The sequence below is a fragment of the Zootoca vivipara genome, chromosome 1 (genome assembly GCF_963506605.1).
Source record: "Zootoca vivipara chromosome 1, rZooViv1.1, whole genome shotgun sequence".
Lineage (NCBI taxonomy): Eukaryota > Metazoa > Chordata > Lepidosauria > Squamata > Lacertidae > Zootoca > Zootoca vivipara.
The window spans coordinates 1-22733 of NC_083276.1; the positions used below are offsets into that span (position 1 = coordinate 1).

The 22733-nt window shown below is 44.9% G+C and overlaps 1 protein-coding gene across 8 annotated transcripts in view; it reads right to left on the reverse strand.

Annotated features, from left to right (window-relative positions):
- Window positions 1-100: 100 nt before the first annotated feature.
- LOC118097689 (zinc finger protein 883-like) overlaps window positions 101-22733 on the reverse strand; it is a 290445-nt gene continuing 267812 nt past the window's right edge. The window contains exons 1-8 of one of the 8 annotated variants that reach the window (XM_060282741.1): window positions 15518-15608; window positions 14343-14409; window positions 13920-13966; window positions 13336-13830; window positions 13073-13148; window positions 7710-7792; window positions 6898-7024; window positions 101-4930 (exon numbers count right to left, since the gene is read on the reverse strand). In XM_060282741.1, the coding sequence (XP_060138724.1) occupies window positions 3180-4930; window positions 6898-7024; window positions 7710-7792; window positions 13073-13148; window positions 13336-13761 (2463 nt within the window). In that variant the 5' untranslated portion in view covers window positions 13762-13830; window positions 13920-13966; window positions 14343-14409; window positions 15518-15608 and the 3' untranslated portion in view covers window positions 101-3179. The other 7 variants (XM_060282784.1, XM_060282830.1, XM_060282663.1 and 4 more) reach the window with 7 other exon arrangements.

Here is a 22733-nt window from a genome sequence, read left to right on the forward strand (position 1 = left end):
AAATTCAGCTAATAAAAATAATGGTAATGATGATGATGATGATGATGATGATGATGATGATGATAATAATAATAATAATAATAATAATAATAAACTGCTGACAGTGCAAAAAGATATAATTGCAACTGTTCACTTTGCAAAGGAAACCATCATTTGTATTTACCATATTTTTCCTTGTATAAGACAATGATTTTTGCTTTAAAAAACTTAGTCAAAAATTAGGTTCGTCTTATACATGGATTGTGAACCCCAAATTAAGAAATCAATATTTCAAACATCGAACAGAACTTTGATATTTTCTTAAATATTCAAAACACTGGTATTTTTAGTATTGTACTGTATATTTAAACATCAGCAGCAGTGAGTTTTAGGCGATTGCAAGGGCGACTGCAAGCTCGCCTCTGCCCCACTCCGCCTGCCACCACTGCGCCAAGTCCACCCACGCCAGAACCTGAACCCAAGTCATTATACCTTCTGTTTCTATATGACTGAGAGGGGGTGTTCGGGAGTCATTCATCCAGAAACAGTGAGAAGATTCCAGAACAGTCGTATATAAGTGGGAGTGGCACTCTGAGCATGCGCAGCTTCAGCTGGAAGTGCTGATAAAAGCAGAACTTTTGTTTTTTCCTTTTCCTAATGACTGACCAACAAATAATAATAATAATTTTTTATTTATACCCCACCCATCTGGCTGGGTTTCCCCAGCCACTCTGGGCGGCTTCCAACAGAAAAATAAAATAATCTATTCAACATTAAAAGCCTCCCTAAACAGGGCTGCCTTCAGATGTCTTCTAAAAAGTAGCTGTTTTTCTATTTGACATCCAATGGGAGGGCGTTCCACAGGGCGGTTCTATGCAACTTGGCTTCTCGCAACGAGGGAACCACCAGAAGGCCCTCGGTACTGGACCTCAGTGTCCGGGCAGAATGATGGGGATGGAGATGCTCCTTCAGGTATACTGGACCGAGGCCATTTAGGGCTTTAAAGGTCAGTACCAACGCTTTGAATTGTGCTCAGAAACGTGCTCCCAGTCATCAGTCTAGCTGCCGCATTCTGGATTAGTTGTAGTTTCCGGGTCACCTTCAAAGGTAGCCCCACATAGAGGACATTGCGGTAGTCCAAGCGGGAGATAACTAGAGCATGCAACACTCTGGCGAGACAGTCTGCAGGCAGGTAGGGTCTCAGCCTGCATACCAGATGGAGCTGATAGACAGCTGCCCTGGACACAGAATTGACTTGCGCCTCGATGGACAGCTGTGAGTCCAAAATGACTCCCAGGCTGCACACCTCCTCCTTCAGGGGCACAGTTACCCCATTCAGGACCAGGGAGTCCTCCACACCTGCCCGCCTCCTGTCCCCCACAAACAGTACTTCTGTCTTGTCAGAATTGAACCTTAATATGTTAGCCGCCATCCATCCTCCAACCGCCTCTAGGCACTCACACAGGACCTTCAGTGCCTTCACTGGTTCTCCAAACTGTTGTTGTCATGACTGCCTTTATTATTATTATTATTATTATAAATTTATTTATACCCCGCCCATCTGGCTGGGTTCCCCCTGCCATCCTGGGCGGCTTCAAACAAATACCAAAATACATTAAAATATCAGAGATTAAAAACTTCCCTAAACCTATTGATTGTGTCTGCCTGCATCTCGCTGCTAAAAAGAAAGAGGGAGTGAGACTTAAGTATGCCGTTACAGCTCTTGCTATAATGATTGTAAATAGGCAAAACAAAATATATATTTTAAAAAAATCTTCCAGTAGCACCTTAGAGACTAACTAAGTTTGTCATTGGTATGAGCTTTCGTGTGCATGCACACTTCTTCAGACCCTCATATATAGTGTGAGGGTGGGGAGGGGTATTCTCAGGAGGGTGGTGGGAATGGGTGTTTGACTGATAGGTGTGGAAACTCGTTGATGACTGTTAACGACTGCAATTTGTCTTACAGGAAAAAGCAAGGGGAGAGATGGCTAAAGATAGCTTTACCATGTATAATGAGATAAGAATCCAATGTCTTTGTTCAGGCCAGGTCTCTCCATGGTTCCAAGTTTGGTAATGAGTTGCAGTTCAGCAACTTCTCTTTCCAGTGTATTTCTGAAATTCTTTTGTAATAATCATTTTGTAAATAGGGTTACTGTGAAGCATTTATGACCAGTCAAGCAATAAAACACTTGACTGAGTTTTACGGTGTCTGTGAATGTTTCTTCTCAAAGTGTAGCTTCAACTGCTAACCACTGCTTCCAGAAACTCTGTTGAAGGACTGAAAGCTGCTAACAAGTATACTCATGCAGCAAAAGTACTCCTTAGAGGAAAAGATGGTATAAAAAGGCAATAAATGAATTTTAATAAGGACAAATGAAAGTTCTGCACTAACACAGGAATAATCAGCTGCACATATATACGATGGGTAACACTTGCCTTGACATTAGTACAAGTGAAAAGGATTTAGAGGTCTTAGTAAACCACAAGTTTAACACGAGTCAACAGTGTGATGCTGCAGTCAAAAAGGCCAATGTCTGCATCAACTGAAGTATGGTGTCCAGTTCAATGTCAGACTAGTGCTTGGACAGACTACACCTAGAATATTGTGTCCAGTTATGTGCAGAGGAGGGTGGCTAAGATGATCAAGGGTCTGGAAAACAAGCCTTGTGAGGAATGGTTTAGATAGAGAACTGGCTGTGTTTAGCCCAGAAAAGAGGAGGCTGAGATGGTGGAATGAAGGCCACCTTCAAATATCTCAAGGAAGAGCTTTCTGGTGGTCGAAGCTGTTCAATTTTCCGCAGTGGAATTTGCTACCAAGGAGTGTGGTAGAGTCTCCTTCTTTGGAGGTCTTTAAGCAAAGGCTTGACAGGCATATGTCAAGAATGCTTTGATGGTGTTTCCTGCTTGGCAGGGGGTTGGACTGGATGGCCCTTGTGGTCTCTTCCAACTCTACGATTCTATGATTCAACAGTGGAACGGACTCCCTCAGAAGGTGGTGGTTGCTCCTTCCAGAGGCTGGAAGGTCATGTCATGGATGCTTCAGCTGAGATTCCCACATTGCAGGTGGTTGAACTAGATTAACCTTAAGGTCCCTTCCAATGCTACAATTCAATGATTCTATGATTCTCCCCGTGGTGCATTATTTGATGGGGTATGAGCTTGGTGCTCTTACTGAAGTTCTTTCCACATTCCAAGCACTAATATGGTTTTTCCCCTGTATGAATTCTTTCATGTGAAGTGAGACTTCCTTTCCAGGTGAATCTCTTTCCACATTCCAAGCACTGATATGATTTCTCCCTACTGTGAGTTTTTTGATGGAAAATGCAATGAGAGTTTCGGCTGAATCTCTTTCCACATTCCAAACATTGATATGGTTTCTCCCCTGTATGAATTCTTTGATGGGAAATGAGATTTTCCTTTTGGTTGAATCTCTTTCCACATTCCAAGCACTGATATGGTTTCTCCCCTGTATGAATTCTTTGATGGGAAGTGAGAGTCCCTTTGGAATAGAAGCTGTTTCCACATTCAACACATTGATATGGTTTCTCCCCAGTGTGAATTCTTTGATGGACTGTGAGATGGGCCCTCTTACTGAAGCTCTTTCCACATTCCAAGCACCGATATGGTTTCTCCCCTGTATGAATTCTTTGATGGGAAGTGAGGTGGGTGTTCTGACTGAAGCTCTTTTCACATTCCAAGCACTGATATGGTTTCTCCCCAGTATGAATTCTTTGATGGGAAGTGACACTTTCTTTCCGACTAAAGCTCTTTCCACATTCCAAGCACTGATAGGGTTTCTCCCCGCTGTGAATTCTTTGATGGGAAGTGAGATTATCCTTCCGACTAAAGCTCTTTCCACATTCCAAGCACTGATATGGCTCTTCCCCTCTGTGAATTCTTTCATGTGATGTGAGATGGGAGTTCCGACTGAAGCTCTTTCCACATTCCAAGCACTGATGTGGTTTCTCCCCTGTATGGATTGTTTGATGGGAAGTGAGACTTACTTTCCAGGCGAAGCTCTCTCCACATTCTAAGCACTGATATGGTTTCTTCCCTGTATGAATTCTTTGATGGGAAGTGAGACCTTCCTTCTGGGTGAAGCTCTTTCCACATTCCAAACATTGATATGGTTTTTCCCCTGTATGAATTCTTTGATGTGAAGTAAGATTTACCTTCCAAGTGAAGCTCTTTCCACATTCTAAGCATTGATATGGTTTCTCCCCTGTATGAATTCTTTGATGGGAAGTGAGGCTTTCCTTGCAGGTGAAGCTCTTTCCACATTCAAAACACTGATAGGGATTCTCCCCACTGTGAGTTCTTTGATGGGAAGTGAGTGGGCCCTTCTGACTGAAGCTCTTTCCGCATTCGATGCACTGATACGGTTTCTCACCACTATGAGTTCTTTTATGGGAAGTAAGATGGGAGTTCCGACTAAAGCGCTTTTTACATTCCAAGCACTGATATGGTTTCTCCCCTGTATGAATTATTTGATGGGAAGTGAGACTTGCCTTCCAGGTGAAGCTCCTTCCACATTCCAGGCAATGATATGGTCTCTCCCCGCTGTGAGTTCTTTGATGGGAAATGAGATAGGAGCTTTGACTGAAGCTTTTTCCACATTCCAAGCACTGATATGATTTTTTCCTGCTGTGAGTTTTTTGATGGGAAGTGAGACTCCTCTTGGAATTGAAGCTGTTTCCACATTCCAAGCACTGATGTGGTTTCTCCCCCGTATGTATTCTTTGATGGGAAGTGAGACTTTCCTTACAGGTGAAGGACTTTCCACATTCCAAGCACTGACAGAGTATCTTCCCAATGGGATTTTTTTGATGGGAAGTGGAATGGGAGCTCTGACTGAAGCTCTCTTCACACACCATATAGTTATATGGCTTCTCCACTGTATGGATTTTGCAGGGGTCTCTCTTGTTCTTAATTTCCAATTCATCAGCAACTGAGACAATAAGAGAAATGGATTAGAGCCTTAGGAAGAATTGAGCCCCAGATTATTGAACAATGCTCGTCAACACTTGTGATAAGAGAAAAAAGTGAAGGAAGTTAGACAATTAAATAATGATGATGATGATGATGATGATAATACCCTGCCCAACTGGCTAGGCTTCCCAAACCACTTTGGGCAGCTCCCAACAGAATATTAAAAAAATGATAAAACATCAAACATTAAAAAGTTCCCTTCAGATGTCTTCTAAAAGTCAGATAGTTGTTTACTTCCTTGACATCTGATGGAAAGGCGTTCCAGAGTGTGGGCGCCACTACCTAGAAGGCCCTCTCTCTGGTTCCCTGTAACCTCACTTCTCGCAGGGAGGGAACTGTCAGAAGCCCCTTGGCGCTGGACCTCAGTGTCCAGGCTGAATGATGGGGATGAAGACACTCCTTCAGGTATACTGGGCTGAGGCCATTTAGCTTCAAAGGTCAGCACCAACACTTTGAATTGTGCTCGAAAACGTACTGGGAGCCAATGTAGGTCTTTCAAGACCGGTTTTATGTTGTCTCAGCAGCCGCTCCCAGTCACCAGTCTAGCTGCCGCATTCTGGATTAGTTGTAGTTTCCAGGTCACCTTCAAAGGTAGCCCCATATAGAGTGCATTGCAGTAGTCCAAGCAGGAGATAACTGTCAGTTATCATTTCTTAGTACAGAAAGTATTGATCTGATGTGTAGAGATCTTTCCTATTCTGATTAGTTCAGGAGTGTTCTAGGTTACTTCTCTGTGTGAAAGAAGGTTGATTTCTATGTGAGAGATGTTTTGGTGATTTCTCTGGGAATCTGTGTACAGCTGATTTAAACTGGTTCTGTTATGTTTCTGTCAAGGTCATACTGACTATAAAAGTAAGGCCAAGAGGAGCCTGGCTCTCACTTACTTTCTCTATCTCTTTGTTCTAGTGTTCTGTTCTATATGCGTAGTGTTAAGGTTTAAATCTTATTATAAGTTCTTACAAGTTTGTAAGTTTTATTTTGAGTGCTGCAACTGGATTTTTTATGTGCCAATCCTGAATGTATTGCATTTGTGACCATTACACTCATTTGCCTTCAGTATCAGTAAAGCTCTGCTGGATGAAGTATAATTGGCTCTGGTCTATTTTTTGAGAACTCTGCTGAACTCTGCTGTGCATGTTTAGGTTTTTACCTGCCCCCCCCTTCCATGGGCGTCAATAACTAAAGCATGCACACTCTGGCGAGACAGTCTGCGGGCAGGTAGGGTCTCAGTCGGTGTACCAGATGGAGCTGGTAGACAGCTGCCCTGGACAAAGAATTGACCTGTGCCTCCATGACCAGATGTGAGTCCAAAATGACTCCCAGGCTGCGCAGGCCTTCAGGGGCACAGTTACCCCGTTCATGACCAGGGAGTCCCCCACTCCCGCCCACCCCGTCCTCCAAGAACAGTACTTCTGTCTTGTCAGGATTCAACCTCTATCTCTTAGCCACCATCAATCCTCAAACAGCCTCCAGGCACTCACACAGGACATTCACTGGTTCTGATTTGAAAGAGAGGTAGAGCTGGGTATCATCTGCATACTGATGAACACCCAGGTCTTACTACAAGGTTCAGTGTTTTTGTATTAACTGACATATTTATAGGAACCTGAGATCTATAAAGCCTGGCTCTTTTCTGGGATGGATTTTGCTTGGCCCAATCATGGACTCTTCTCCATCTACAATGACAGTTGTCTCTTCAGTCAACCAAAAACCCTGACAGAAGCTCTTTCCTAACAGCTCTGAAGGCTAACTGGAGGGAGAATATTCACAGACAAAACAGTTGATAGTCCTCCATTCAAGCTTAGCTATTGGGAAGTTAGAATTTTTGATGTTGTAGGTAGCACTGTTGAGCTCCATCAAATTATTGGTGGTTTGCCACAATACTCAATATCAAAACAGAAATAATGATCCAACAGGGAGTCTTACTGAGAGAGTCCATGATCTCACGATTCTCCTCCATGACTTCCTTATGCAGAGTTCTCTGGTCAGGATCGAGCAGTGCCCACTCCTCATCTGTGAAATGAACATCAACATCTTCAAAGCACACTGGACCCTAAAAGAAAAAGGTAAAGACAGCATGAAGAATATCAACTGCACACTGCTCTGCCTGTGAATTGCTGTGTTGTTTTAATTGGATAAGTTTGTTGCACATTTCAATCATGTGTACTTGTTTTAACATTTTAATGGATTTTTTGTTGTATATTTTAATGATGGGTATTGATTTTGTGTAATAAGGTGCAACTTCAAATTCTTCTGCCTGTGCATAAAAGCTTGCCAGATGGAAGTATCCCCGCTCTACTCCTCAATGCACTGTTCTTGGCGGGGGGGGGGAGGCTCCCAATGCCCTAAAGCCAACTGCAAGGGCTGCATGGGAACACAAGGAGTGGAAGGAAAAGGGAGCTGAGCCCCATTGTGCAACTGATGTGGCTGGTTAGAGGACTCCTGGCCACTGCTTTTTATGGTTCATAAACTGCTTAGAAGCCTGTCTTAGCATTCAACAATAAATATATTTAAAAAGTGCAATAACATAAATAATACTAGCAACGTCCAGAATCCTAGTTAAGGTGAGGTGGCTGTTTATTATTCACAGCACAAAAATCTTCTGGAATGGCATGTTCAGCCTTTGTAAAGGGCAGTTTCACAGCAGCAAGAGGAGGGGGAGAGATTCATTTGTGCCCAGAGACACCCAGGCAGCCCCACCGCTCAACCTCTTTCCCCACAAGACTTCTTTCTCCTACTTTATCTGGGTCCACAGCCGCTGCTTTCCCTCGAGCAACATGATAAGATGGATGAGCAGGTCTTGCTGGCATCATTCGGTCACCTGTAAGTAAGAAGGCAAGTAGGAAGACACAGGTGCATGCTGCTCTCGGAGGTTTAAGCAGCACAGCTCTAACTTCAGATGGGCCTTACATAAAGTCTTGCCTGCTGAGTGCATTTGGATGTTTGTACTCATTTCACCCCCTTCATGGATCAATGCCTTGTCGTGGCAAAGGGGCTTGAATAACTCAGAGAAGCTATGAGCTATGCCGTGCAGGGCCACCCAAGATGGACAGGTCATAGTGGAGAGTTTTGACTAAACGTGATCCACCTGGAAAAGGAACTGGCAAGCCACTCCAGTATCCCTGCCAAGAAAACTCCATGGACAAAGACAACAGGCATATAAAAGTTATGATGCTGGAAGATGAGCCCCTCAGGTCAGAAAGCGTCCAACATGCTACTGAGGAAGAGTGGAGGACAAGTACAAGTAGATTCAGAGCTGATGAAGCGGCTCAGCCAAAGCCGAAAGGTCGCTCAGTTGCGGATATGCCTGGAAGCGAAAGGAAAGTCCAATGCTGTAAAGAAAAATATTGCATACGGTAGGAACCTGGAATGTAAGAACCATGAACCTTTGTAAGCTGGATGTGGTCAAAATGAGATGGCAAGAATAAATATTGACATCCTGGGTGTCAGTGAACTAAAATGGACGGGAATCGGCGAATTCAGTTTGGATGACCATCAAATCTACTACTGTGGGCAAGAATCCCGTAAAAGAAATGGAGTGGCCCTCATAGGCAACAAAAGAGTAGTGAAAGCTGTACTGGGATGCAATCTCAAAAATGATAGAATGATCTTGATACAAATCCAAGTCAGACCTTTTAACATCACAGTAATCCAAGTTTATGCACCAACTACCGGTGCTGAAGAAAGTGAAATTTACCAATTCTATGCAGACTTACAACACCTTCTAGAAATGACACCAAAGAAGGATGTTCTTCTCATTATAGGGGATTGGAATGCTAAAGTAGGGAGTCAAGAGATAAAAGGAACAACTGGCAAGTTTGGCCTTGGAGTTCAAAACGAAGCAGGGCAAAGGCTAATACAGTAGAGTTCTGTCAAGAGAACGAGCTGGTCATCACAAACACTCTTTTCCAACAACACAAGAGACGACTCTACACATGGACATCACCAGATGGGCAGCATCGAAATCAGATTGATTATATTCTCTGCAGCCAAAGATGGAGAAGCTCTATACAGTCAGCAAAAACAAGACCTGGACTTGACTGTGGCTCAGATCATCAGCTTCTTATAGCAAAATTCCAGCTTAAACTGAAGAAAGTAGGAAAAACCACTGGACCAGTAAGATACAATCTAAATCAACTCCCTTATGAATACTCAGTGGAAGTGAGGTACAAGTTTAAAGCTTTAGATTTGGTGGACAGAGTGCCTGAAGAACTATGGATGGAGGCTCGTAACATTATACAGGAGGCAGCAACGAAAACCATCCCAAGGAAAAGGAAATGCAAGAAAGCAAAATGGCTATCCAACGAGGCCTTACAAATAGCGGGGGAGAGGAAGCAAGCCAAATGCGGGGAAGATAGTGAAAGATACAGGAAACTGAATGCAGATTTCAAAGAAAAAAAAGCAAGGAGAGACAAGAGGGTCTTCCTAAATGAGCAATGCAAAGAAATAGAGGGAAACAATAGAATGGGGAAAACCAGAGATCTGTTCAAGAAAATTGGAGACATGAAAGGAACATTTCATACAAAGATTACCTTAATAAAGGACAAAAGTGGAAAGGACCTAACAGAAGCAGAAGACATCAAGAAGAAGTGGCAAGAATACACAGAGGAATAATACCAGAAAGATATGGAGGTCTCATACACCCCAGGTAGTGTGGTTGCTGACCTTGAGCCAGACATCTTGGAGAGTGAAGTCAAATGGGCATTAGAAAGCACTGCTAATAACAAGGCCAGTGGAAGTGATGATATTCCAGCCGAACTATTTAAAATTTTAAAAGATGCTGCTGTTAAGGTGCTACACCCAATATGCCAGCAAGTTTGGAAAACTCAGCAATGGCCAGAGGATTGGAGAAGATCAATCTACATCACAATCCCAAAGCACGGCAGTGCCAAAGAATTCTCCTACTACTGCACAATTGCGCTCATTTCACATGCTAGCAAGGTCATGCTTAAAATTCTACAAAGCAGGCTTCAGCAGTATGTGGACCGAGAACTCCCAGAAGTGCAAGCTGCATTTCAAAGGGGCAGAGGAACCAGAGACCAAATAGCAAACATGCGATGGATTATGGAGAAAGCTAGAGAGTTCCAGAAAAACATCTACTTCTGCTTCATTGACTATGCAAAAGCATTTGATTGTGTCGACCACAGCAAACTATGGCAAGTTCTTAAAGTAATGGGAGTGCCTGATCACCTCATCTGTCTCCTGAGAAATCTCTATGTGGGACAAGAAGCTACAGTAAGAACTGGATATGGAATAACTGATTGGTTCAAAATTGGGAAAGGAGTACGACAAGGTTGTATATTGTCTCCCTGCTTATTTAATGCAGAACTCATCATGCGAAAGGCTGGACTGGATGAACCCCAAGGCGGAATTAAGATTGCCGGAAGAGATATCAACAACCTCAGATATGCTGATGACCCAACCTTGATGGCAGAAATTGAGGAGGAATTAAAGAACCTTTTAATGAGGGTGAAAGAGGAGAGTGCAAAATATGGTCTGAAGCTCAACATATGATCTTAATGGCCACTGGTCCCATCACCTCCTGACAAATAGAAGGCAAAGAAATGGAGGCAATATCTTATAGACCCGTATTTATCTCAGTTTAGTTCCCGACCAAGAGAACGGCAGGCAGCATATTTGCTAAACAAGCCCACTGGGAAAATAACCTTCTCAGTGGCTAAATTCCTCTTCCTGGCGCTCAAGTGTTGAAAACGTATAATCGAATGTCTTGATGTGGGTTATCTGTAGGAGGTTTAGTAGCACGGTCATACCCCATTTATGTATCCCTCTGATGCCTTCAGTTTTATATGTTTATCTTTGTACTGAGTAATGTTTTTTGTTTCTGACTATCGGTCGAATAAAGTATATTGATTGATTGATTGATTGATTGAAATGGAGGCAGTGAGAGATTTTACTTTCCTGGGCTCATTGATCACTGCAGATGGTGACAGCAGTCACAAAATTAAGAGACGCCTGATTCTTGGGAGAAAAGCAATGACAAACCTAGACAGCATCTTAAAAAGCAGAAACATCACCTTGCCAACAAAGGTCCGTATAGTTAAATCTATGGTTTTCCCAGTAGTGATGTATGGAAGTGAGAGCTGGACCATAAAGAAGGCTGATCGCCGAAGAATTGATGCTTTTGAATTATGGTGCTGGAGGAGACTCTTGAGAGTCCCATGGACTGCGAGAAGATCAAACCTATCCATTCTGAAGTAAATCAGCTCTGAGTGCTCACTAGAAGGACAGATCCTGAAGCTGAGGCTCCAGTACTTTGGCCACCTCATGAGAAGGGAAGACTCCCTGGAAAAGACCCTGATGTTGGGAAAGATTGAGGGCACTAGGAGAAGGGGACGACAGAGGATGAGATGGTTGGACAGTGTTCTTGAAGCTATGAACATGAAGAAGTGTGCATGCACACGAAAAGCTCATACCAAAATAAAAACTTAGTTGGTCTTTAAGGTGCTACTGAAGGAATTTTTTTATTTTACTATGAACATGAGTTTGACCAAACTGTGGGAGGCAGTGCAAGACAGGAGTGCCTGGCGTGCTATGGTCCATGGGGTCACGAAGAGTCGGACACGACTAAACGACTAAACCAGGGGTTCCCAACAAAATTTTCTCGAGGACCCCTCATCGAGCCGCTATTGTGACAAGGACCCCCATTAATTCCTAACTCTCCTTGGGGTTCTTGGGTATGTTCCGCAGAGGACCCTAAGGTCCATTAATAATAATAGCTTAAAGGTCCCGGGCGCTAAAGAAGCCAGATTATACTCCACCAGGGCCAGAGCATTTTCAGTGATGGCTCCGACCTGGTGGAATGTTCTGTCCCACGAGACTAGGGCTCTGCAGGACATGATCTCCTTCCGCAGGGCCTGTAAGCCAGAGCTATACCGCCTGGCCTTCAGTTTCAAGTAGCCCGATCCTCTATTCCCTTTTCTTTTCTATGAAGAAACCCTTCTGGGACCCCACATTTAAACTCTTCCCTGGTCTCCTTGCTGGCCCTAGTAGGACCAACCTGGCCAGTTAGCCCTGGTGACCATTTGATGTCTACTGATTGGGGTTCCCCCCGCTCCCTAAATGACCCTGAATTTTTGAATTTTATTGACATTGATGCTGCATTTATGTTGTATTCTATGCTGTTTTTAAGTCGCATTTTAATCAATGTTTTACATACAGTGGTACCTCGCTAGACGAATGCCTCACAAGACGAAAAACTCGCAAAACGAAAGCGTTTTGCGATTTCAATAGAGACTCGCAAGACGAAGTTTCCTATGGCGCGCTTCGCAAAACTAATTTTTCGCTATACGAAGCGACTTGCGGGACAAATTAAATTCGTCTAGCGAGGCACCACTGTATGCTGTTAGCCACCCTGAGCCCAGTTTTTAAACCAGGAAGGGCGGGGTATAAATAAAAATTCATCATTTTTATTATTATTCCACAGCCGCAAATAAAACACCTTAAGTGTGTTTTCTATGCAATATACAATGTGACACTAGATGGCGGTGGTGAGCCTTATGGAAAATTCAATGTGTTTTTAAAAAGCTTTTTCAGAACAGTTTTTATGTGTGTGTAGACTCCATGTTGGGCCTGTTGGGAGATTCATTCCCCATCTGCAGTCATAGGATTGTTGTGTATCATATGACTGTATGTGTTTTCATTCCACATAGTGGAAGTGACGTAGACAGGATGTTTGTCTTACGTGTTCCTGAGGTGGAACTGTTGTTTCCTTTGTTCATTCTCTTCACTGCCTGCTATGCTAGAGAGAGGCAGCCATGCTAGACAGCTCTGAATGTCTGAGCTGGGCAAACAGAGACAGACTCTGCATTTTGCCACAATAAAGCAATTTAGCCTTATTCAATGGCTTGTGTGTGTTGTTCATGCTGGGAACAATCGCACATTTGATTGCACCACCGGACTCAAGTAGCCGGGCATGCGTGCACTGGCTTTCTCCTTGCCCTGGGCAGTCTCACAACTGGCCCAGGTGACAAATGCTAACAGAGCCCAAGTGTCTTCCTCGAAAGAATTCAAATAATCCATTATATTAGTTTCAAATTCAATAGCATGTGCCCAGATGTAGAAAGAACTCATCAAGCCTTACCCAATGGCCTCTCTCTGGTTTCCAACAGAGTCCTCTCTGAGGAATCCAAGCCCATTTCTGCAAACAGTTCCTTTCCCTGAAAGAGCAACAAGGATTTAAAACAAAGAAATGGGAGAAGTATTAGAAAAGGAATGGCAGAGGCAAAAAATTTTGGGGTATCCAATATCATTCATTGGATGCTTTCCAAAAAAGGACGGGATTTAGGGATATTGTCCCTCATGTTTGGAGCCCATTAGGAGCACCCAGAGGAAAGTCTCTCTCACCAGCTGCTCTGCCTGCTTTCTCTCCTCTGCCTGACTCAGGAGAAAACCTTCAGCCAGGGCCACTGCCTGGGAACTGGTCTCTGCTCCACATTCCCTCACCCAGCACTCCATCTCCAGTGGAAGGAGAGCCAGGAACTGCTCCAAGATCACCAGGTCCAGCATCTGAGCTTTCGTATGCCTTTCTGGCTTCAGCCACTGACCATCGAGACAGTAAAATTGGTTGCAAACTTCTCGGGGTCCTTCAGCCTCCAGGGAACAGAGCTGCCTGAACTGCTGGCACTGCACCTCTGAGTGGAGGGTGTCCTCCTCACCCAGGACCTTCTGCACCGAGTTTCCCCAGAATTTCCCACTGCTCCCAGTTTTGATAGCATGGCCTCTTCCTGCTTCAGGGTCAGCTGAGTCTTGCTCATCCATTTGGGTTCTCATGAAGCCTCGCGGAGATCCCGTTTTCTTCTGCCAAGTTCTGTCTGTCCTAATTAGAAGCACTAGCAAATCCTACAAAGCAAGTGCATTGTTCTGTTATAAAATTGATACACTGTCAGGAGAAGAAAAATGTTCCCTGAGTAAGTGTGGATGAGACTTACTAGGAACCAGGGTTGGACTGCACCACAGCCCAGACTCTGAGCTTTCTCTAAAAGAAAAAGGAAGAAGACTTTAGCCCTCCTAGAAATAACATTGCCATGCAAAATGCGCAGACAACTGAGGGCATTTCTGTGAGATGAATTGCCCCGGTTGTTCCTGCCTTTCAGTGCTTTCAGTCAATGCATGAAGTCAGAACTGCGACTGACGAGCGAGTACCAAGTGCATTGTGGACACTAGGTTGTGGTGGGGGTCCTAAACCTGGGGTCCTCAAAAGCTGCTCTCCGTCCTGCCCTCCCCCCAAACGCACATTTCTTTCCTGCTTCTGTCTCATTTTCTAGCACTTGGACTTGGAATCTCCAGTGTTCTCAAGACATACTACTAGCGTGGGGTCTCCCCTTTTTTTGTTCTGAGGTCCAGATACTTACCTGGCCAATCCCCTGAGGATGACGTGGGTAAGTTCAAAGTACATGTGGGTGGAGCCAAGCGACAGCACTGAAAAGCAAGTAAAGAAAGACTCATCTTATTTCTGAGACCTTAAGTTGTTTTAAACGGTTTTAATACAGTATTGTACTTTAATGTTGTAATCTGCCGTGGGAACTGAAGGTGAAGGGTGGATTAATAATGATGATGGTGTGACATAGCTTAACCCACACACAGCCACATATGCCTAGGGGTACTCCTGAATCCAGCATGGTCAATGGAGGCTCAGGTGGCCTCAGGGACTAGCTGGGCGAGTTGTGGGGGGTGGGTGGGAAAAATAAAGAGAAAATTTTCTTCCCAGCCGGCCAACTTCAGGGCAAAGGGGCTTTAGCCAACATGAAAAGGGGAGGGGAGTATTACTCCGACTTAACCTTAGCAACCACAAGCTTGCCTCACTAGGCGTTTGGCTATGCTATGTTGCTTCTGTTTAAACCAATTCACGAACCAAAGAATCCTACATTGAACACTCATAATGAAACATATATTGCAGATATTCCTGCATATTTATTTTGCTATTTTTGTGATATACAAATGACATGAGAAGACCCAGTTTAATTATTGGTATCATTCATTACTTCTATTATCCTTGTTTAAAGCAAAGCAGAATCAGACCCTTTGATAGAGCCATGGCTTCCAAAGGATCCTGGGGAACGCGGTTAGTTCAGGAGGCTGAGAGTTGATAGGCGATATTCCCCCACCCACCCCCGGTGGTTAACAACCCGTCTTTCTTGCCACGGATTATGGGAACGGAATCGAGGTTGGTGGCCCTCCCTGCCTCCTGCGGGAGGGAGTTCCCTAGTTCACCGCAGGAAGAAGCGCTTTCTTTTCTCCGCCTTCGACCGTCTTTCTCTATGGATTGCATGGCTCAGGTTTTCGTTTTTATTTTTTGCATATATATTTATGTCCAAATGTTTCTCTCTGGCTACCCCATCTGTAAATAATCAGTGTGCTTTGTCTCTCATTATAAACGGGGCTTATTTGCACGCCCGCCCGCCCCCCGACCCAGAGATGGTTCCCCAGGGCGACAAGCAGCGCCTGGACCCCCAGACCAGAGCTCCCGGGACATCCTGCCTTGGGGGTCCCCCATACACCCCCGGCTGCAGCCCTGGGACTGACTCACCCGAGGGTCTCAGGAAGCGAGAGACCGAAGCCGGAAGAGACGGGCAAGGAATACAGGCTTGGGCTAGGGAGGACCTGCAGTCCGCCTTCCTCTCCTGTCCTCTCTAGGAATCCAGAGCAATGCCTTTTAACCCTTGGCAAGCGAGGGGGCAGCTTTGGCTCGGGAGGCCTTCCTTTCCTGTCCTCTCTAGGAATCCAGCGCCATGTATTTTAACCCTTGGCAAGCGAGGGAGAAGCTTTGGCTCGGGAGGCCATCCTTTCCTGTCCTCTCTATGACATGGGGAGGCCTTCCTCTCCTGTCCTCTCTATGAATCCAGAGCCATGGCTTTCAACCCTTGGAGGTACTGTATTAAGTAATGAATGGACATATCAGACAACACAGAGATTTCTCCAAGTAGTTCTTTATAAGTAAGGCAGCCAGCTGTCAACATTGTAAAAAACAACAGCCCAGGGTTTCCCGCCCAAATTAACTCATAGAATCATAGAGTTGGAAGAGACCACAAGGGTCATCCAGTCCAACCCCCTGCCAAGCAGGAAACACCATCAAAGCATTCTTGACATATGCCTGTCAAGCCTCTGCTTGTTGTTGTTGTTTAGTGAACTTTAGTCGTTTAGTCGTGTCTGACTCTTCGTGACCCCATGGACCATAGCACGCCAGGCACTCCTGTCTTGCACTGCCTCCTGCAGTTTGGTCAAACTCATGTTCGTAGCTTCGAGAACACTGCCCAACCATCTCGTCCTCTGTCGTCCCCTTCTCCTAGTGCCCTCCATCTTTCCCAACATCAGGGTCTTTTCCAAGGAGTCTTCTCTTCTCATGAGGTGGCCAAAGTATTGGAGCCTCAGCTTCACGATCTGTCCTTCCAGTGAGCACTCAGGGCTGATTTCCTTCAGAATGGATAGGTTTGATCTTCTTGCAGTCCATGGGACTCTCAAGAGTCTCCTCCAGCACCATAATTCAAAAGCGTCAATTCTTCGGCGATCAGCCTTCTTTATGGTCCAGCTCTCACTTCCATACATCACTACTGGGAAAACCATAGCTTTAACTATACGGACCTTTGTAGGCAAGGTGATGTCTCTGCTTTTTAAGATGCTGTCTAGGTTTGTCATTGCTTTTCTCCCAAGAAGCAGGCGTCTTTTAATTTCGTGACTGCTGTCACCATCTGCAGTGATCAATGAGCCCAAGAAAGTAAAATCTCCCACTGCCTCCATTTCTTCCCCTTCTATTTGCCAGGAGGTGATGGGACCAGTGGCCATGATCTTGGTTTTTTTTATGTTGAGCTTCAGACCATATTTTGCGCTCTCCTCTTTCACCCTCATTAAAAGGTTCTTTAATTCCTCCTCACTTTCTGCCATCAAGGTTGTGTCATCTGCATATCTGAGGTTGTTGATTTTTCTTCCGGCAATCTTAATTCCGGCTTGGGATTCATCTAGTCCAGCCTTTCGCATGATGAATTCTGCATATAAGTTAAATAAGCAGAGAGACAATATACAACCTTGTCGTACTCCATTCCCAATTTTGAACCAATCAGTTGTTCCATATCCAGTTATAACTGTAGCTTCTTGTCCCACATAGAGATTTCTCAGGAGACAGATGAGGTGATCAGGCCCTCCCATTTCTTTAAGAACTTGCCATAGTTTGCTGTGGTCGACACAGTCAAAGGCTTTTGCATAGTCAATGAAGCAGAAGTAGATGTTTTTCTGGAACTCTCTAGCTTTCTCCATAATCCAGCGCATGTTTGCTATTTGGTCTCTGGTTTCTCTGACCCTTCGAAATCCAGCTTGCACTTCTGGGAGTTCTCGGTCCACATACTGCCTAAGCCTGCCTTGTAGAATTTAAACATAACCTTGCTAGCGTGTGAAATGAGCGCAATTGTGCGGTAGTTGGAGCATTATTTGGCACTGCCCTTCTTTGGAATTGGGATGTAGACTGATCTTCTCCAATCCTCTGGCCATTGCTGAGTTTTCCAAACTTGCTGGCATATTGGGTGTAGCACCTTAACAGCAGCATCTTTTAAAATTTTAAATAGTTCGGCTGGAATATCATCACTTCCATTGGCCTTGTTATTAGCAGTGCTTTCTAATGCCCATTTGACTTCACTCTCCAAGATGTCTGGCTCAAGGTCAGCAACCACACTACCTGGGGTGTACAAGACCTCCATATCTTTCTGGTATAATTCCTCTGTGTATTCTTGCCACCTCTTCTTGATGTCTTCTGCTTCTGTTAGGTCCTTACCACTTTTGTCCTTTATTATGGTAATCTTTGTACGAAATGTTCCTTTCATATCTCCAATTTTCTTGAACAGATCTCTGGTTTTCCCCATTCTATTGTTTTCCTCTATTTCTTTGCATTGCTCGTTTAAGAAGACCCTCTTGTCTCTCCTTGCTATTTTTTGGAAATCTGCATTCAGTTTCCTGTATCTTTCCCTATCTCCCTTGCATTTTACTTGCCTCCTCTCCTCTGCTATTTGTAAGGCCTCGTTGGACAGCCATTTTGCTTTCTTGCATTTCCTTTTCCTTGGGATGGTTTTCGTTGCTGCCTCCTTTATAATGTTACGAGCCTCCATCCATAGTTCTTCAGGCACTCTGTCCACCAAATCTAAATCCTTAAACCTGTTCCTCACTTCCACTGTGTATCATAAGGGATTTGATTTAGATTGTATCTTACTGGCCCAGTGGTTTTTCCTACTTTCTTCAGTTTAAGCTGGAATTTTGCTATAAGAAGCTGATTATCTGAGTTACAGCCAACTCCAGGTCTTGTTTTTGCTGACTGTATAGAGCTTCTCCATCTTTGGCTGCAGAGAATATAATCAATCTGATTTCGATACTGCCCATTTGGTGATATCCATGTGTAGAGTAGTCTCTTGTGTTATATATATATCTATATATATAAAAATGTAAAAATCATGAAACTGTGTTTGACACTTTTCTCCGTAATCGCTTGACCGATCGCCCTGAAATTTTGACACAACGATCCAGGCCACTCCCAGAGCGTTGTTGGGGGCAAAAATCCCTCAAATCACACACCTGCGCAGGTACAGACCTGCTTTTCCACCAACTCAAACAGCACCCTCAAGTGGTGTAATACCCTCCTCCACCCCCTCCCTTCCTGTGAAATCTAAGCCACACCCACAAACCAAATGACATCATCAACCAAGCAACTGAAACCCCCAAGGCGGCCATTATCACACCACTATGCCTTTGTTTAGTGTAGGCCCCTGATGGGCCGGGGGGGAACACACAACAACGCACTTGGGGGCACGGCAAGGGGTTCTTAGCACCACTAACCCCCCCAAAAAACCCACCAAAAATCAACATTGCCAAGTGGAGGTTGGGGCCTGCCTGGGGGGGTGGTGGCACAGGACACAGCACGGCCTTTGATTTATGTACGGTAGGCCCCTGCATGCCAAGGGGTTTTTCCTTTACCATTTAGCAGCACTACCACACCGGTCATGGGGGGGGGGAGGAACAAACTGAATAGATCATGGATCGGGACACATGGGGCCAGTCACAGGGATTAGCCACAACAACACACCACACCCACAAACCCCGCCTCTGCCACGAGATCCTGTAAAACAGGAGGCCTTGGCTCCATTTTACATACCGTGTTTCTCACATTTTAAGACGTGCCTATAAAATAAGGCATGGCACGATTTTCATGTGTTGAAAAAATATAAGACATACCCCGAAAATAAGCCGTAGTGCTACCGTATGTGAGCTCTACTTGGTGAAGAGGACAAAAGTGGCATTTGCGGTGGAGAGGAGAGGAAGGCACGAAGAAGAAAAGAGGAGCGATTAAATACGCTGCCTCATGAATGACCTCCGTGTGCGTCTCTTTCTCTCCCCCTGTGCGCGTCCCCTGTGCGCGTCTATTTCTCTCCCCCTGTGCGCGTCCCCTGTGCGCGTCTATTTCTCTCCCCCTGTGCGCGTCTCTTTCTCTCCCCCTGTGCGCGTCTATTTCTCTCCCCCTGTGCGCGTCTCCTTTTCTCCCCCTGTGCGCATCTCTTTTTTCTCCCCCTGTGCGCGTCTATTTCTCTCCCCCTGTGCGCGTCTATTTCTCTCCCCCTGTGCGCGTCCCTTTTTCTCCCCCCGTGCCTCTCTCGCTCTCTCTCTCTCTCTCTCTCTCTCTCTCACACACACACACAGCCCACCTCTCGCTTCCCCTCATCTTTTCCCCCTTCCATTCTACCGGTATGTGCCCAGCCATGAGTTGCCTGTTGATTTCTTCTTGATGTCCGAGACAGAGAGCGAGGCAGGCAAACTGCAGCTACGGTAGGAAAGTGGCGAGCTCTCGCAGACACGCGGGTGGTTTTTTTAAAACTGACATCCCCTCCCATCTCGTTTTGCCGAGAGACCCAGACAACTTGCATTCCTAGGCTTCAAAGGTTATGCATATGAAAGAGGAGATTAAGGAGATAGATAAAGACAACTTCCTATTATCACCTTGCCTTTGTCCTGAAAGGTAGAAACCTTATTGTAGCCATGAGATCTGGGCATCAAAGGAAAGTACTTAACAGCTATTTGATAAAGCCAATTGTGATTTCTGGCAGCATCTGGCTAATCAGTCCTGAGAGAGAGAAACGTGATTTCTAAATAGAGAAATAAACACAGCCAGTTGTACAGCATCTGTAAAATCCATATAAAAAATCATTTCCCTGTTATGATCCAGCCCCCGAATAAGACACCCCCAAAAAATAAGCCATAGGCTTGTTTTCTTGAGTAAAATTAAATATAAGACGTGTCTTAAAATGTAAGAAACACGGTACTAGGCCTCAGGTCTACAGCCCATTAAATACTATCCCAAATGGAGCCCTGGGTGGGAGGTGGGGGGAGGAGGAGCCCAAATAGGTCATCGGCTGACGTAGGGTGGGGGGTAGATAACCCACAGCAACGCACTTGGGGGCACGGCAAGGGGTTTTTACTTTACAATTTAGCACCACTACCCCCCCCCCCCCAAAATCCACAAGACAAAAATAAATACCATCCTTCAAAACGTCATGAGATACGCCAGTCATTGGGGGGGGGAACAGAATAGATCATGGATCGGGACACGTGGGGGCAGTCACAGGGATTAGCCACAGTCGTGCCCCTTTTAACCTAGGCTTTACCGTCTTTCTCCAAAAATAAGACACCGTCTTATATTTATTATTCCTAAAATAACCCCACATTGGCTTATTTTCAGGCGATGTCTTATTTTTTATTACGCGTCCAGCCTTACCTTTTCCTTGGGGCCCTCCAGAACTACGCCTATCACTATGTCTTATTTTCGGGGTATGGCTTATATTGCACAAATGTCTTATTTTAGGAGAAACAACTGATTGTTAAAAAAAACCCATGCACTTTCTCTCCCCAGTTTAAGTCCTCAGATATTTGCAGTGGCCACCCCCCCACCCCATTTACAATTCCCTACCTTCCCCTTGCCACTTCCTGGGTTTTTTATGGGACTGAACAACTCGGGTACTTCAGAACGTGCCTTCTGTTTCCAGGCCCTTACAGGCCCGGGCCAGGTAGATAATGTGGCCCTGTTTTTAACCCTTTTGTTACTTTTATCATTTTACTGATTGTGAATATGCTGACCGAGGCCCCCTTTAGATTCGGAGGCCCGCGCCAAGTGGCCCATATGACCCCCCCTCCTTCTGTCTGGGCCTGTCTGTCGCTATGGGGCTATGGGGCTTCGCTATTTGACCCCCCCCCCGGGTTGGGATTCTTTAAGTAGTTCTCTGGGTCCCAGGGCACATCATCACCCCCCCAATCCTTAATCTAAATATATAGAAATGTTCACGATGCGTGCGCAGGGGCCAATGTATGGAGATACAGGGGGGAGGGGACAACAGAGGGCTCAGACAAAAGTAAATACTGGGAAATGGAACCCAGAAACTGACAACTCCTTCTCCAATGATGGGGGCCAATGTAGGAAGATACCGGGGGTAGAGGCCAACACTCCACAGGAACAACAGAGGGTTCAGACAAAAGTGCATGCTGGGAAATAGAACCCAGAACCTAACAGTTCCTTTTCGAAGGGTGGGGGCCAAGGTATGGAAATACAAGGGGGAGCGGCCAACACTCCCCAGGGACAACAGAGGGAAGGGTATCCTACCGAAACACAGGGATGAGCCGGGGTGGAGGGAGGAGGGGCAGAATACGTCATGGATCGTGACGGGGGGGGGGTCCACAGGAAAGAACCACAGCAACGCGTGGCTGGGTCAGCTAGTATATATATAATAAACATGTACATGTTCATAAACATGTACATGAATGTACAGGCACATGTCTGAAGCAGCACAGGAAGACAGGCCTGACTGACACCATTTTGAGTCTCTCTGACCAGAATCACACACACATTTCCACATGACTATCAACTTGGGAGCCATAAGCCTGTAAGCCGGAGGCTCTGCCAACTGGACATTTCCCCATCAATGGTGCCAGACTGCTAGCCATCTCATTCACAATGGAAGACTCCTCCGATCAAAAGATAATGATCAACTTTTAGGAAACTGTTAATTTCTCTTTGTGTTTAGGAATTCACACCTGGGAGGGGTGAGAGGGGGACTAGGAGAGGTGTCAAAGGTGCTCAGATTTCTACCTTGAACCCTCCCTTTTTGTGAGGTATTGATTATGTAGGAATGATGTATTTTGGGGGTGTTTCTTGAAAACTGATAAAAATGGAGGTTCTCTTTTGTTCTGGGTTCCTTCCTTGCTCTCCTGTGTGAGGGGAAGGACCCTGTTGCAACAGCAAAAATAAAGGCTTTGCTTCTCAAAATTCTCTGGTTGGCCTCTGTTATATTCTCCGACCGATGGAGAACCCCACAAGGGCTCTTGTGTACCCCATTAGGGAATAAGGGCAGATTTTTGCTTATTACAGTTTTAAAACTGAATTTCATGTACCTGCTTAGGAAAATGAATCACCTTAAGTTTATTCCCAAGTATTCCCCATCTGTTTAAAATCTACCTTTTAAAAGTGATTTCCAATTTATGTACCTCTTGTATGATTATATGTAACTCTTCTTAAAATGTGTTCCAATTGATTTTAGACGATCTCCATACTGTATAAAAGTGTATCTACTCAGAACTCATTCTCTTTTAAATTTTATACTGTACATCGTATCACTAAGCAAGCCTTCACGCAAAGGAAAACGAGTGCTCACCAATACTGAATTAGAATAAGTCTTATCAAAGTTATACTCAGAATCTCCTATGAATTCCTATGAATTCCTACCCTT